At 52.1% G+C, this 15,735-nt stretch overlaps 1 protein-coding gene across 1 annotated transcript in view; it reads left to right on the top strand.

Annotated features, from left to right (window-relative positions):
• Positions 1-15,735, top strand: part of SPTLC1 (serine palmitoyltransferase long chain base subunit 1) — a 43,868-nt gene that overhangs the window by 24,484 nt on the left and 3,649 nt on the right. The window contains exons 7-13 of the mRNA XM_059141592.1: positions 92-221; positions 1,727-1,816; positions 7,124-7,231; positions 9,129-9,224; positions 9,582-9,678; positions 10,750-10,804; positions 13,781-13,898. Of these exons, the coding sequence (XP_058997575.1) occupies positions 92-221; positions 1,727-1,816; positions 7,124-7,231; positions 9,129-9,224; positions 9,582-9,678; positions 10,750-10,804; positions 13,781-13,898 (694 nt within the window). The remainder of the gene's footprint in view (positions 1-91; positions 222-1,726; positions 1,817-7,123; positions 7,232-9,128; positions 9,225-9,581; positions 9,679-10,749; positions 10,805-13,780; positions 13,899-15,735) is intronic.

Raw genomic sequence — 15,735 nt, 5'->3', positions numbered from 1 at the left:
GGCGCGGGCCGGGGCGGGGCAGGGGGTGCGGGCGCTGCTCTCCTAGAGCGCGGCCGAGCCCAGGCCCACGCGCAGTCTCCCCTCCCTGCAGAGACAGGGCGGCCTGCTTCGCCATCCAGAAGGGCCTGCAGGCCTCGCGCAGCGACATCAAGTGGTTCCGGCACAACGACGTGGCCGACCTGGAGCGCCTGCTGCGGGAGCAGGAGGCCGAGGACCTCAAGGTACGATGCTTCTGGCCGACGCGGGGCAGCTGCGGGGGGCGGGCGGGGGGCTCCTGCTCCGCCACGGCGGCCCGGGCCGGCCTGGAACCGCGTCTCGTGGCCCACGATGCTCGGCAGCTCCGGGGGCCGCTCTGGGGGCCGCGGGGTCCTCCCGGGCAGCGGCGGCGACACAGGACCGCGCCCAGCTCCACCGGGTCCGACCGTGGCCACGGGAGAGGCCCACGGGGTCACCGTGTGACGTGGAAAAGCGAGAGAACAGACCCCTCTCCCCGCGCGGGCGCCGGGTCGGTCCGTGTAGGGGACTGGGCCGTGTCGAGCGGGACGGTGGGAGCTCGGTCCAGCCCTGCGATTCGCCGACCCTGCAACCCACTGACCCTGAGACCCTGCGACCCACCAGCTGTGCAGCCGCTGCCCCGGGCCTGTGCGAGGTCCTGCGCGCTGCCCCGTCCCGGCTGCTCCATTGGAGGACTTTCCGGGTCGGGATGAAAATGCCTCATTTCGGACGCGGGGGAGGCTCGCCGCCTGCACGTCCCCCGTGACCCCGGCGGACCCGCGGTGCGCTGTCTGGGTCGAGAGCGCAGCGCGTGGTGCCGCTGCTCGGGGCTCGGCACTGGGGGCGTCACAGCCGCGCGTCCTGCGGGTCCGTCGTGGCCACGGAGCGGAGCGGCGGGAGGCGGGGCCCCTCGGTGGTCGACCTCGCGGGCCGGCCGCCGCTCCACACGCCCGGCGCGGCCGAGGACGGCGGACCGGCCCTCCGCGGCCGTGGGACGCTTCTGTGTCTTCCGGAGCAGCGTCCGCTCGGCCTCCCGCGCGCCGGGACGACGACCTGGTGGACTTTACCGGACGGGACGGTGCGGGAGGACGGGATGGGCTCCGGGGTCGGCACGGGGGACAGCGTCCGCTGCTTCTCACGGAGCGTCTCGGCGTCTGCGGAGGACACACGGCAGGACGACAGCCTTGTGCCCTCCTGTGTCCCCACGGCCTCTGTCGCGGCCCCTCTGTGGGGACGGCCGTGCTCACTGTCGCTCTGTCTTCCGCAAACGTGGTGGGTGCCGGAGGGAGCAAATCCCGGCCGGACATTGTGACCAGTGCACAGTCCAGGTGTCCTGGCCTCGCGGTGACCTCGAATGCGAGCAGCTCCCCACAAGTTTCCCTGGGCGGCCCCAGTCGTTCTGGGTGTGGGGGTGTGGTCCTGCTTCGGCGTTGGCAGCGCCCCTAGATAACGTGTGTGCACGCGTGTGTCTGTGTGTGCGCGTGCGTGTGTGTCTGTGTGTGTGTGTGTGCACGCGTGCGGTGACCTCACGGGCAGCCGAACTGGGACACCTGAGACGAGACGGCGCTGTTGTCTCAAAGTCACATGGTCTGAAACCTGGAACTTGAAACTCACGCAGGTGCCTGTTGCTCCGCTGTCCGGCGAGTAGATTCTGTCCGGCCGGAGCATGGAACCGACTGCGTTTGCACTTACTGAGATTTAAAATGTTTTGTTTTGTTTTTTCCTTTTAAAGAATCCTCGCAAGGCTCGGGTCACCCGACGTTTCATCGTCGTGGAAGGGCTGTACATGAACACCGGGACGGTCTGTCCTCTCCCGGAGCTGGTAAGGCGGCACGCTCAGCGGGCGTCGCAGCACCCGGACGGGGCGGTGTGTGGACGCTCCTGTCGGACGCCTGCGCTGCCTGCACAACGGGTGCTCACGTCCCCGGGAAGCAGATGGGCGCTACGTGCCCACCCCGGTCTTCAAGCAGTGATCAGGACTCCGCGTTTTAAAACCTACTGTGTTGAGGTGTAATTGACTTACAAGGGTACAGTTTTTTTGTTTAAAGACTTTTATTTACTTTATTTGAGAACAAAAGAAAGCACAGGCCATGGGAGGGGCAGAGGAGGAGGGAGAAGCGGGGAGCCCGATGTGGAGCTCAGTCCAGGGACCCTGAGATCGTGACCTGAGCTGAAGGCAGAGGCTTAACCCACGGAGCCACCCAGGCACCCCAGAACAGCTCCTTGAACAGGAAAAGCGATCTACTGGGTTTAGAAAGCACGACTGCGAGATTTCTCGATCACTGAGGTGAAGCTCACGCGAGATAAAAGGAGCCGTTTTAGAGAGTTCCGCGTGTGGCACAGGCTCCGTGTTTCGCAGCCGTCGGCCGTCTGGTTTTCTCCCAGTAGCCCCTGCCGCGCAGCAGCCCCTCCCCAGTTCCCCTGCCCGTAGCCCCCAGCAACCACCAGTCTGCTTTCTGTCTCTGGATTCACCCGTTCTGGAGATTTCTGATAAACGGGATCATCCCCTCTGTGACCTTTTGTGTCTGGCTTCCTCCACTTCCCGTGTTTTCGCGGTTCCTCCGGTGTGCGGCGCGCACCAGTCCTGCGTTCCTCGTAGCGCGAGTCCGCTGTGAGGACGCACTGCGTGGCTCCTGTGCCGAGGGGGCTGGATGGCCGCCGCGCTCTGGCTGCCGGTGGGCTGCTGTGAGCTCGCGTACCAGCACTGGTTTGAATCCGTGTTTTCGGTCTCTCGTGTGTGTTCTTGGCCGCACAGTCGCTGGATCACATGTGCTTCGCTTACTGAGCACCTGCTGCACGGTTTTCCGCAGCGGCTGCGCCATTTTACAGCCCCTGCCCCGCCCGCAGCGCGGGAGGGCGCCGGTTTCCCCACAGCCTCACGGACACTCGGTTGTTGTTGTTTCCGATTTTTGCCGCGCCGGTAGGTGTGAAGCACGTGGTTGTGACTGCCCTTCCCGGAAGACCGACGATGTCGAGCCTCTTTTCTTGTTCTGCGGCTCTTAGTGTGTCTTTGGGGAAGAGACTTCAGAAGTCTTTCGCCCGTTTTCAAACTGGGCTGTTTGTCTGTTTACCGTGACGTCACAGGAGTCTTCCCATGCCCTGGACACGAGCCCCTTACCGGCTACGCGACTTGCAAGTGTTTCCCCACCGTTCTGGAGGTCGTCTTGTCATTTCTTTGGTTCGTATCCTTTGATGCGCTGAAGCCTGTGATTTGATGAAGGCCAGTTTGTTGAGTCTTCCGTAGCTGCTGCTTCTGGTGTCCTGGCTGAGAAATCTGTTGTCAAATCCAGAGTCGGGAAGATACACGGCTGTGTTCTCCTCGGAGCGTTTCGTAGTTCTAGCTTTGTTGTAGGGTCCCGATCCGTCTTGGTGTCTGTTTTTGTTTTTATAGATTTTATTTATTGATTTGAGAGAAAGAGAAAGAGAGCCCAGAGGGAGAGGCAGAAGCGGACCTTCCCACAAGAGGGAGCCCAGCGCAGGGCTTGATGCCGGAACCCTGGGATCATGACCTGAGCCGAAGGCAGACGTGTAATGGACTGAGCCCCGCAGGCGCCCCGTCTGGTCGCTTTGGACTTAATTTTTGTGTGTGTCCAGTTTCGTTCTTCAGCATATGGTTTCCAGTTGTCCCTGGACGGTCGGCTGAAGGCACTGTTGTCTTGCCCGGGGTGGTCCTGGTCTATTGGCCGTAGAGAGACGGACTCTCTGGCTTTCAGGACTCTCCTGTCTGCTCCGTTGTCTGTATGTCTGGCCTCATGCCAGTATCACCGTGTCTCAATTCCTTTGCTTTATAGTAAATTTTGAAATCAAGGCATGTGAGTTCTTTAACTTTGAGGTTGTTTTGGTTATTTGCAGACCCTGGAGATTCCTTTTGAAGTTTAGGATCAGCTTTTCCATTTCTGTAAAAAAAAAAATGCCATTGAAATTTGGATAGGGATCGTACTGAATCAGGATTGTATTGAATCTGTAGATGGCTTTGGGAGTATTTCCATCTTAATACTGAGTCCTTGAGTCCGCAGACACAGAAATATTCCGTTTACCCAGCTCTCCTGCAGTTTCTTCCAGCAGTGTTCTGTTTCTTTCACCATCACGTCAGACATCTCTTTGGTTAAACTTATTCGTAAGTATTTCATTCTTTTTGATGCTGTTATAAATGGACTTGTTTTAGGGATTAACTGCCAGATTATAGAAATACAACTGATTTTACAGTTGTATTTTTTATTTCATTGTTACTATTTTTTTAGGACTTCATTTTTACTGTATTCTCCATGCCCAGCACGGGGCTCGAACTCACAGCATTTGGGTCCTGCCAGCTGAGCCAGCCAGGCACCCCTGATTTTGTGTTTTGACCTTGTATCATGGAATGTTCTGTCGGTGAGCTCCTGGAATCTGCGTACAGATAGTGTTACCTCTTCTTTCCGTTTTACTTTAGTTTCTTGCCTCGCTGTTCTGGCTAGCACCTCCCACACGGTGTTGACTAGGAGTGGCGAGGGGGGAAGCTTTGCAGGCTGCGGCCACTGACTATGATATTAGCGGCGTGTTTTCCATAAATGCCCGTTACCGGGTTGAGGAAGTTGCCCCTCGTCCTGGTGTGTTGTGTGTTTATACCACAACGGGTTTGGATTCTGTCTGGTGCTTTTTCTGCATCCGTTGGTGAGTCGGTCGTGTGGTTTCCCTTCATCCTTTTAACAGAGTCGAGGTTATCCTGCGGTGAATCGCCTTTGCACGCAGCCTGTGAGCTGGAACCTGAGTCGGTCAGTTGAGTGGGGATTCAGAATAAGGGTTTCATGTCTTATTTTTAAAGTTTTTCACTGTTTCTTGAGGAAATCTAAATACATTTTTAAATACCATGGAAGAGATGTGTCCGTTTTCCTCTTATTTTCACGCCAAAGGCTGATAGAAGCATATCAGGGTGATGGTGGCCAAAAGACAGCAGCATCGCGTGGTCAGCACGGCAGCAGTGGAGGGCCTTAGCGACGGACGGAGGCTCCCAAGCCATGAAAGGAAATACACAGTGAAAGGGACAGGTCGGATCCACATTAGCATTGAGTATGTAGAGATGACAGGACACAGATTAGGGCTGGACTTTGGGGTTTCTGTTTTGTTTCACTGGTCTGTGTGTTTGTGCAACAGTATTGTCATAAGAGTATTAGAAATATTCTAAAACATGATTCTTAGAAAATTTCTCACTCATAAAACTATTAATGAATGGAAACAGTATTGAAAAGAGAATTCTTCCCAGATTAGCTTATCCATTGTTAATAAAAATCCACTGAAATTTTAGTGGTTGATAATCACTAGACTTTAATTCACTCGTGAAACTGATCACTTCGTAGTGTTCGGGGTAAATCGGGTGAACCCTGGAGGGGAGAAAGCTGGATGCGGGCGTGTGTGTGTCTGCGTCCCGCTGTGCTGACAAAAAAGTCACAGAAGAACCTACAGATAAATAGACATCTAAGCCTCTGTTGGGAAAAGACTGTCTTATAAGACCGAAAGCAACGAGGAAGAGAGCCGGAAAGGCGTATTAATGAAAGCTGTTTCTGGATTTAAAAAGTGCCATGAATTCAAATTAAAACACAGTGCCACGGAGGGAAGAATGATACACGTTTCCTCAGGAGTTTTACATATCATCAAACCAGTGATTAACAGGTAGATTACATGTCTTCATTCATATATCTTAATGTCTCCGTCTTCAAAAACGGGCATTGTGCTGTCTGCATTCTTGAGTTAAATTTAGAGCATCTGAAGTTCAGCCTGTTTTGGTCATCGTGGTACCGTTGACCCTTGAACAATACAGGGGTTGGAACTCGTGATGCCTAAAAACTTTACTACTCATAGTCTCCTGTTGGCTGGAAGCCCTTCCTATGACATCAACAGCTGATCAACTCGTATTTTGTAGGTCACTTGATTAGACACTCTGTCCTTAAAATAAGCTAGTGAAAAGAAGATGTTACGAAAATCATATGGTGGGGCCCCTGGGTGGCTCCTGCCTTCAGCTCAGGTCATGATCCCAGGGTCTTGGGATCAAGCCCCGCATCGGGCTCTCTGCTCAGCCGGGAGCCTGCTTCCTCCTCTCTCTCTGCCTGCCTCTCTGCCTCCTTGTGATCTTTTAAAAGATTTCTTTTAAAATCTTAAAAGAAAAAATCTAAAAACAAAAAAGAAAGTCATACGGAAGAGAAAATACATTTACAGTGCTCGACTGTATTTATTGAAAAACATCCACATCTCAGCAGCCCTGTGCAGTTCAAGCCTGTACTGTTCAAGGGCCACTGGTAGTTGGGTTCTAGAAAGCGCACGTGTGTGGTTATGTCATGCACATGGGCTGCAGATGCTGAACTGCGGCTCCTGGGCCTAATGCTGTTCATTCTATGCCTTTGGTCACAGCATTTCCGTCAGTCGCTCAGTATTTAACCTCGTTTTATGTCTTTTTTCTTCGAAGACACTTTATTTAACACGTATGAGAGGGTCTTTTGTTTTTTCATTATTTTTCTTTTTAAGATTTTATTTAGCAGGGGGAGGGGCAAGGGGAGAGGGAGAGACAGGTTCTCTGCCGAGCAGGAAGCCAGAGGCGGGGCTCCATCCCAGGACCCTGGGATCCTGACCTGAGCTGAGCAGACACTGAACCAACTGAGCCCCCCCAGGCGCCCCAGTTTTATATGTATTGTTGGTTCCTTCACACGGAGCTCAGGGCCATCGGCACTACGACTCGTGTCTGACCTGCAGCTGGTCTAACAAACTGTTCTCTCCTGAGACGCGAGACGGCGCTTCAGCGCTGTGCTCTGTGCTCGGGCCGTCCGAAACAGAATCACCAGCCACAGCACAAAATGTGAACCGTGGCAATGAAGAAGCCCCTGACGAAGGGTTTTTTTACAGCGCGGGCCAAAGCGGGGGGCAGACTCAGCTGGGCGTGTGCAGGGGCCTTGCCGCTCTGCCCTAGACCTTGGGTGTTAACTACGAAGAAACTTTAGCAAATGGCTGATGCACAGGTACAGACCTGTGAGGTCTGTGAGGAACACCTGTCGTGCTTTTATTTCCTCTCTACTTTAGCTTTAGGATTAGGTCTGTCTTCCCAGGATATTGTCTAGTGTGCAGATCGTCAATAGTTTAAAGCTGTGCTCTGTTTACCACTTAGGTTAAACTAAAATACAAATACAAAGCAAGAATCTTTCTGGAGGAAAGCCTTTCGTTCGGAGTCCTGGGGGAGCACGGCCGAGGCGTCACCGAGCATTTCGGGATCAGTGTAAGTTCTCATCTGGGGCGGGACCCGTGAGCTCATGGTGGCTGCTCACAGCATTGTGGTCTGTTGACTCGGCAGCATTTGAACATGTTTTTCTTAAAATCAATGAGAATTCCCTAAAGTCATCCTTTAGAAAATACCATGGTGGCAGTGGAATGATATACTTTCTGGTAGTTATAATTCTGAATCCTGTTATTTCCCTTTATGGGTGTTAGATAGTCATGCCTTCTTCAGAGAGTCAGAAGCAGTGCCGGCACAGACGATGCACAGGCTCGAGGTTCCAGCCGGCTGGAGTGAGTCGGGCACGTGTTCTCTTGCTGGTGGGAAAGGAGCCCCAACTGCCCCACCTTAATGGTTGGTGCCCTGGAACCCCGGGGAAGCAACGTCAGCCTGTGCTCAGGACCTGTCTTCACCCACCACTGTGTGACCGGTGGGGATGAAGGGAACTTTCCTGCAGATCCTGTGCATAAAAGTTTTGCAACCTGTGTTAAGAAGTTGAACTGAAGGGGCGCCTGGGTGGCTCAGTGGTTTGGGCTGCTGCCTTCGGCTCGGGTCATGATCTCAGGGTCCTGGGATCGAGTCCCGCATCAGGCTCCCTGCTCCGCGGGAAGCCTGCTTCCCTCTCTCTCTCTCTCTCTCTCTCTCTTTGCCTGCCTCTCTGCCTACTTGTGATCTCTGTCTGTCAAATAAATAAATAAAATCTTAAAAAAAAAAAAAAAAGAAGTTGAACTGAAGAACATGAAAAATCATCAGAGATTACCTGTATCCCACCAGCAGTACGGTCCAGAGAAAAATGGAGAGCCGGACGAGTATCACACAGAATGAGATTGACACATTCTCCTCAAAGACAGACTGACATTTGGTGATAAATGCAGTGAGGAAAAGTGCATAATATGGACCTTATTTGCGTCCTGATTCCAGCAAATTCTGCAGAAAGCAAGCTTTGTGAGACAGGTGTTTGAACACAGAGTATGTGACGATATTAAGAAATTTTTCACTTTTTAGGTGTGAGAGTAGTTTTGTGACTATGGTTTTGGAAAGGTCCATGTCCTTTAGAAGTGCACACTGAGACGTTCACAGCTGGAACTGTGTGAAGTCTGGGGTTTGCTGCAGAGAAACGATGAGGGCAGTGCAAGGCGCACGGTGGTTCACGAGCCGGTAATTACTGAACCTGGCGGTGAGAATTGTTTCTCTATCCTCTGTACTTACTGTGTGACTGAAATTTCATAACGAGGTTTTTTAGAAAGAATGCACAGATTTCCTTGCTGGGTGTGTGGACCATTCAGGAACCCCCAGATGCACTCAGACCACCTGTCATCGCGGCCATCAGTGAGTGACTCAGAATGGCTGCCACGTGTCCGGGGTGCAGACCGGACGCTGCTGCAGAACATGAGAGTCCGCGGGGCGCGGACCTGAGAAGATGCTGGGGACTCAGGAGCCCACAGAGCACAGAGTAATTGGTTTCATTTTTGAAAAGTTGAAAGTAAATTGAATGTAGGGATAAAATGCTCAAACTCTGATCGACTAGTTTGTGTTACCTCAGGCACCTTCCGAGGGAAGGCCAGCTGGGCCACTATTTTATTCCTCTGAATATGTTTTGTATGAAGCAGTTTGGGATTTCACCTTCTTTTAATTTCTCTCCTGCCACTGTGAATGAATCGTGCGTGCGGGATGAAATGGCCAAAAAGAGTAAAGTGGGCGCCTTTCCAGAGGTGCACTTCGAAACCTCTCTCCTTGTAACGATGAATTTTGTGTGGTTTATCCTTTGTTTGCAGGTGGGTGCTTTGTTTCCCCGAGATGTCGACCTGATCAATGCGAACCTTTGTCTGCAGGCTGGATGTCTGTCTTTAACTTTTTTTTAAATTGAGGAATGACTACTGCGGTTCCACTTTCTTGGCAGATCGATGATATCGACCTCATCAGCGCCAACATGGAGAATTCCCTCGCGTCCGTCGGAGGTTTCTGCTGCGGCAGGTCGTTCGTGATTGACCACCAGGTGGGTTCATTTTGGAAAACGAGCAACGACTGAAACCAGTGGTCACACTGGTCGTGGTGAGAAGTTGTCAGCATGTGATTTCCAGTCACAGAATTTCATTCTGACTTACTTCCCCACAGTTTTTATTTAAAAGTTGATTTGTTAGTAGAGTTGCTCAGTATTTACTTTCGAAATTACCTCCCTTTTTAAGAAAGTCTTATTTGTGTCACAAGTGTAACTTGTGTGCATGTGTGGGTCCTAGCACTTTACTCTTTGTACACACCCGTCAGAGATGGTGCAGATCTGGGGCCGTTAAGGTTTCTAGCCAAAAAAAGAGAGCAGCATACCTGTGTCTCTAACTTGTGCGTTTCTTCTCAGCGCCTTTCTGGCCAGGGGTACTGCTTTTCAGCCTCACTCCCGCCGCTGCTGGCTGCCGCTGCCATCGAGGCGCTCAATATCATGGAGGAGAATCCAGGTATGGTCGTCCGAACCCAGGACACCGGGCACCGCAGTGACGTCAGCCAGGCTGCTGGCGTGCTCTCAGAGGAGTTCGCTAGAGGGAAAGTGTTTCCCTCCCAGAGCTGTGCCTCTGCGTGGCGCTGCCCGGCATTCCCAGGGAGAGTGGCGGTGCAGACCTCATGCAGCCTCAGGAATCCGTGTAGAGCTGCTCCCCGCCCAGGAGGCGAGCCAGAGCCGGAGCAGGGCTGGCTCCCAGGATGGGCAGCAGTGCCAGGAGGAGGGGCGGCTCTGGGCTAGTCGTCACTGGAGAAGTTAGCTGAAGTGCGCTGCTGGATCTCAGGAGTATGATTTCTAGCTTGCCTGGTTTCTTCCCTTCAGCCTTTGACTCACGAGTTGGTACCACGGCCAAACCCGGTTACCAACCGTTAAAGGTTCCTTACTGGGCCAGTTTGACTAAATGTCAGATGTGCCTTTAGGCTGCGGCAGCACTCCTCACAAAGCCTAAAACAGAAATGAAGAGCCTGACCTGGTGTTTCTAAATTTAGAATTTTTTAAGTTCCTAAGTTCTTAACAGTTTTAGTTCAGAGAATCAGGAACTACGAGTGTTTCTGGGTGCACATTCATAAGCTTGCTTCTCAGAAGGCCTGGCGCTCCTGCCTCTTGCTAGATATTTTAGTTTTTTTTTTTTTTATTTTCCATGGATAAAATATGTAGATATCAAGGAAAAGATAGAAAACATTACTACAGTGTTTATCTTTTACCAAATTGTTCAGGGTCCAGAAAGTTATGTATTTGTACCCTTTTATTAGCCAGATTCTTTGTAGCATCTGATGAGAACAAGAGCCACTGTTTTGTTGTGAAAAACCTCCTCTCAGATTCTGCTGATACTGGGTAAGGAGCTGCCAGGACACGTGTGCCGGTGACCAGGGCTCGGGCCCCAGCAGTGTTCCTGTCTGTGTGCTAGTGGTCTGCAGGAGGGTTGGCAGCATTTCTATTGATGAACTTTAAAAATCTTGAAAAATATTTTTACATTAGTAATATCAGATCTTCTAGATACACTATCAAGAGCATTTTTTTTTCCATGCAGGTATTTTTTTAGTTTTGAAGGAAAAGTGCGAACGAATTCATAAAGCTTTACAAGGGTAAGTTTTCTATATTTTCAACCAACTTAAAGTCTGTCTGTACCATATTTAAACAACTAGTGAAAATTTTTGAATGTCACCTTCTTGGTTTTGAGTATATTTAATAGGCTTAGATCAGTTCAACTGAATTACAACTGAAAAAGGAGAAACTGCATTCAGTCAGATTTGTCTGTGGGCTTGAAGCCAGAACATCCATTTCTGGTTGAAGAACCATGACTTTGTTTTTCTAAAAAGGGGACAAGCTCACTGGCAGTATAGTGATATATACAGTACAAAGGTGAAAATAACCACCAAACATGCTACCACGCTCGGGTGAACGTGGGAGAATCGCTACACATCTGTAACAATAAAATGATGTCATTATGTCACATCTGCACAGATAAAATGATACCATTATACGCTATAGAATTAGTTGACAGTGGGTTCGTACTGGCCATAGTTCTTGGAAAATAGTTACTAAGTTTTATTTTAAATTAAAACAAGAAAAACAGGTGGAATTGAAATGAACCTTAGGAATTTTTACTTGTGTTTGTCTTAACTACACAAGAGAAACTCTTTAAGATTTCTCTGGAATGGAGAAAAAAGTTCAGGTGGGTCACACCTTCGTGCAGATTCCTGGTCTTACAGATGACCTCACGCCACCCGAGGTATTCCCTTTGCCTTTCCTACGGCGCAAACATGTCTTTTCAGTCATGAAAGTCCCACCTGTTGACAGATGTGGAAGCTGGAAGCTTTCTAAAGGGCAAGGACAATGAGTAAATGAGCAGATCGCAGCTGCTCCAGATACAGTGACGTTCTGGGTGTGTGTACACGGCAGTAACAAAAGTTCTTCTTGCATGATTTATGGCTAGGAGGTATTATTCGTGTTGGTTCCAGTTACTCGGCTTATAAAATATTCATATGCCAGCACAGTACGGCATGTTCGAGTCACTTGGGGCCCTGCATTCTGTCTAGTGGTGTCAGCGTGTGCACCTCGTGAGGCCGGCGCCGCCCCTTCCCTGCTCTTCTGCCTTTGCCTCCCGCCAGGTCTCCAGGCCCCGCCCGCACTCCACGCACCGCGCCGTCCGCGCACCGCCTGGCTCCACTGCTTTCCCTCAGACTCCCTCTTCTCTCACAAGTGCGTACACGCACGGGCATCTGAACCAGTCTTCCGTGGAGTTACAACTGGAGAAGTGTCTCCTGCCATCATAGCGCTTCCGCATGAAGGGCCAGCACCTTTGGCTGTCCCCTCTTTTTTGTCACCCTTCCGGAGTCATTTGATGAGCACTGGGTACACTCCACCGTCTTGTCTCCTAACTGCCTCTTTCCCTGGAAGACCCCACCTTCTCCTCAAGCTGCCCGTTGTCGCTTCTCCTTGTAGCCAGTCTTCTCTGGAGTTTGCACTTTGTCCTCACGATCTGCTGTCCAGCAGTCTGTCCAGACTCCTGGTGGTCTGTTTCATTCTGTTCATGATGATGTGTATGAGTCCTGTGGTTCTGTCTTCCTGCCAGCGTCTCAGACATCTTAGTTCTTTTTCTTCTCTTACTGCGTTGGTGTAGGTCGCTAACACACTATTGACATCTGTTATAGGGGTGATGTCCCCGTCATTCCCCGTACAAAAGCATTTCCTCAGTAAGTATGAAATGTCATACTGAAAGTTTTCTGTACATGGTACTTATCAAATTATTCCTAGATTTCAAGGCTTTTTTAAAAATCATAGATTTTTGCTGAATTACGTTGTTAGGATTCTTCTGGTGTTAAACCATGCTTGCTTCTGGAGTGAATCCCTATTTGATTACGGTGTATTTTGGGGCACTGTTCTGCAGCCTGGTTTATTGAAAGGTCCTAGTAGGATTGATTACATTTAAGGAGAGGAGACACAAATTGCAGTGCTCATTGGTGGTTTTAAAGGCAGTTGAAGTTGGCTTCTGGCATCTCACACGATGCTTGACGCATAGTAGTCATTCAGTAGAGCTTGGTGAGTCCTAAATGTGCTACGAAGTACCTTCTGTGCTAATCTCATTCTGAGAGAGAAGCAGAGCCTTCTAAGTGAAGCTGGCTAATCAGAGGCAATCGAAAATGTTAGCTCGGGGCCTCCGGGTGGCTCAGTCAGTTAAGCGTCTGCGGGCAGTTCAGATCATGATCCCAGGGTCCTGAGATCGAGTCCCACATCGGGCTCCTTGCTCAGCGGGGAGTCTGCTTCTCCTTCTGCCTCTGCTCCCCCTGCTCGTGCAGGTGTGCTCTCTCAAATAAGTAAATAAAAGTGCCTTTTTTTTTAAAGAAATTTTAAAAACGTTTAGCTCAATTTCAAATAGTCGTATGTCACCATTTGTAGCCTAGGAGATGAGTCAAAAATCAAACTATTATTAGTATCAGATAAAAATGAACTTTGAATGAACCTGTGCTGCGGTTCTCTTGCCATCTATAGTGAACATTTGAAAATGCAGGATTTCACTCCTAAGGAGAGCTCTCTCCCCACCTGAGAAGCTACAGATGTCTGTGCTGTTAAGTCTTAAGAAAGATGAAAATAGTCACTGAGGCACATTATCAATCCTAGGGAGTCCTGAAGGAAACCGTGATAGGAGACAAGGCTGTAGACGCTTCCCTGGAGGAGGGATTTGGGAGGGAGGCCCCAGGAGCGGTCCTCAGGCCGGGACCTGGCTTCCTGACCGGCTGCAGAGCAGAGGGAGGGGGCAGAGGAGGGGGGGTTTGCAGGCCAGGGCGCAGGGAGCGCCTGCAGGAGTGAGCCAGAGGCGTCTGCGGGGCAGCGATCGCCTTCCCAGCCACACTCCCAGAGCGCCCTGCAGGAGGGTCTAGACCGGCAGCCCCGGGCAGGAGCGTGGATTTCAGCTGTCCCTCTCGGGGCTGGAGCCGCCGCGTGAGGCTTCCTGGAAAAGCCACCAGCTGCCATGAACGCCAGCGTCAGTCGGTTACTTAGGTGTGGGACATGCTGGTGCCCAGAAGGGACTTAATGCTTGTGTGTGTGTTTCCTTTCAGCATTTCTGGGTTGAAAGTGGTGGGGGAGCCCCTTTCTCCGGCGTTTCACCTGCAGCTAACAGACAGCACCGGGTCTCGGGAAGAAGACGTTAAACTGCTTCAGGAGATTGTAAATCACGTAAGTATGTAGTTCTTCTTCCCGGAACCCACGCGGTGTCTCACGTCGAACCGGGAGCCTTCCCCGCGCTTAGCAAGTCCAGAGCCAGGCTTGCACAGGCGCGGGGTACGTCAGGAGTCACGACGCTCCCGCAGAGCGGGGCCAGCTGTCTGGGCTGAACCCCCAGCGTGGCCCGGAGACAGGACAGAGTAGTCTTGTAACCAGAAAAGAGGACAGGCCACTCGCTCCTTTACCAGGCCTAATTTGGAGGTCGATTTAAATATCTTCCAAAGGTGATTTTACCACTAATTGTAACTTCGTCATTAACTGAGAAGTGCCTCTCTGGGGAAGACCGCGTGCCGGTCCGTGCTCAGCAGAGCCGCATCTCCGGAGCCGGCCCCGCTCACTTGCTCCGCGCGGCTGCCCGCTGCCCTCCCTCACGGAGGGTCGGAAGTGGCCAGGCAGCACCGCGGGCAAGCGGAGGGTGCTGGGGGCCCTGCCTGTACCTGATTCTTCGGTCCAGCTGGCATGCATGTGAGAATGAAAGCAGCTGCATTCTGCCTCTCTGTCCTGCTCGTTCTGACGCTCCTTCCAAGGGCTCTTGCTCTGAGCTCTTGCCACCGGACGTCAGGGCGAGGGCTGTCCTTTGTGGTGTCCCTTTGCCTGGCTGTGGCCACGTGGTCATGCCTTTGTCCCTGGTCGCGTGGCTGCTCAGTATGGAGACGCAGGTGACGTCAGCCTCTGCTTCCCAGCTTGCTTCAGCTGTCCTGCGTCCCACAGTGTGAACTATGTCACTTAGAAAGATGCACCATGGAGGGCTCCACGCAGGCCCTCTGGAGTCGGTCGTCTGTAAAACCAAAGCAGACGCAGAATCTGAGATTCCCGCTGAGGAGGTGTGGGAGATGGTGAGCTGTCAGGCTGCGGCGACTCTCCCCTTCCGAGTGCAGAGATGCCACAGGAGTTCCCTTGGGCTCAGCTCTGCAAGCGTGAGGAAAGACAGACGCCCTCGCACGGGATGAAACATCCCAGAGACACCTTCTACCACCTCGGCACTTGGACCGCGATGTCACTCGAGTACATACAGACCTGAGAGAAAGTGCAGCCTCCCTGTGCTTATGTGCGGCACCAGAATTGTGTATAAATTAAGTGCAAGCTTAATGGACACGGCGTACAAGGCAGAGCCGTCACGGTGGCTTCTGTGACAGGCGAGCTTGTGCGCTGAGACTGTCCAGTGTGGGGCCAGATGCAGACTTCTGCAGAGCCCCCTCCGGGAGCCACAAGCCCCGTCACTCCAGGCTCCTTCACACGGCCCCCTCCGCACGGCTGTCGGCCCTGGTTCCACGCTGCGGGACCTGGGCCGTCCCTGCTGCCGGGGCGCTCGTTCCCATGAGAGACCCGGCAGTGGGGTTCCTTCCACTGGTGCCAGAGATGCTGCAGAGGGTGAGCGAGAAGAGCATCGGATACACAGGCCATGCTTGCATTGCTCATCCTGAGAACAGAAGAGAGGGCTAGAGTCTGCACAGCTCACGGAGACCAGACTCCGTCGGAGGCCCCAGCCTGAGACCGGCTGTCTCGAGGAAATCGTCATGAGAGCTGAATCCGGGAGCAGGGCGTCTAGGGAGGGACAAAACAGTCTGGAAACTGCATTTGCGCAAAAAAGAGTGCTCTGTCCTTGTGTCCGCACCCCAGGCTCTGCCTCCCTGCTGGTCGGTGCCGGAGAGAGGAGACTCTCCAGTGAGCTCTGCAGAGCACAGAGCTCTCGCCAGGGGCTTGTTGAGTGGCTGGACAAGACCCTGTTTTTAAACTGAGCGATGGTTTGTGTTTCTTAGCTGGCCAGGGCTAGGAGCAGAGCCAGTCC

The sequence above is a fragment of the Mustela lutreola genome, chromosome 12 (genome assembly GCF_030435805.1).
Source record: "Mustela lutreola isolate mMusLut2 chromosome 12, mMusLut2.pri, whole genome shotgun sequence".
In the NCBI taxonomy this organism is placed as follows: Eukaryota; Metazoa; Chordata; class Mammalia; order Carnivora; family Mustelidae; genus Mustela; species Mustela lutreola.
The sequence above is the reverse complement of the archived record's forward strand: the minus strand, read 5'-3'. Positions and strand labels throughout refer to the sequence as shown.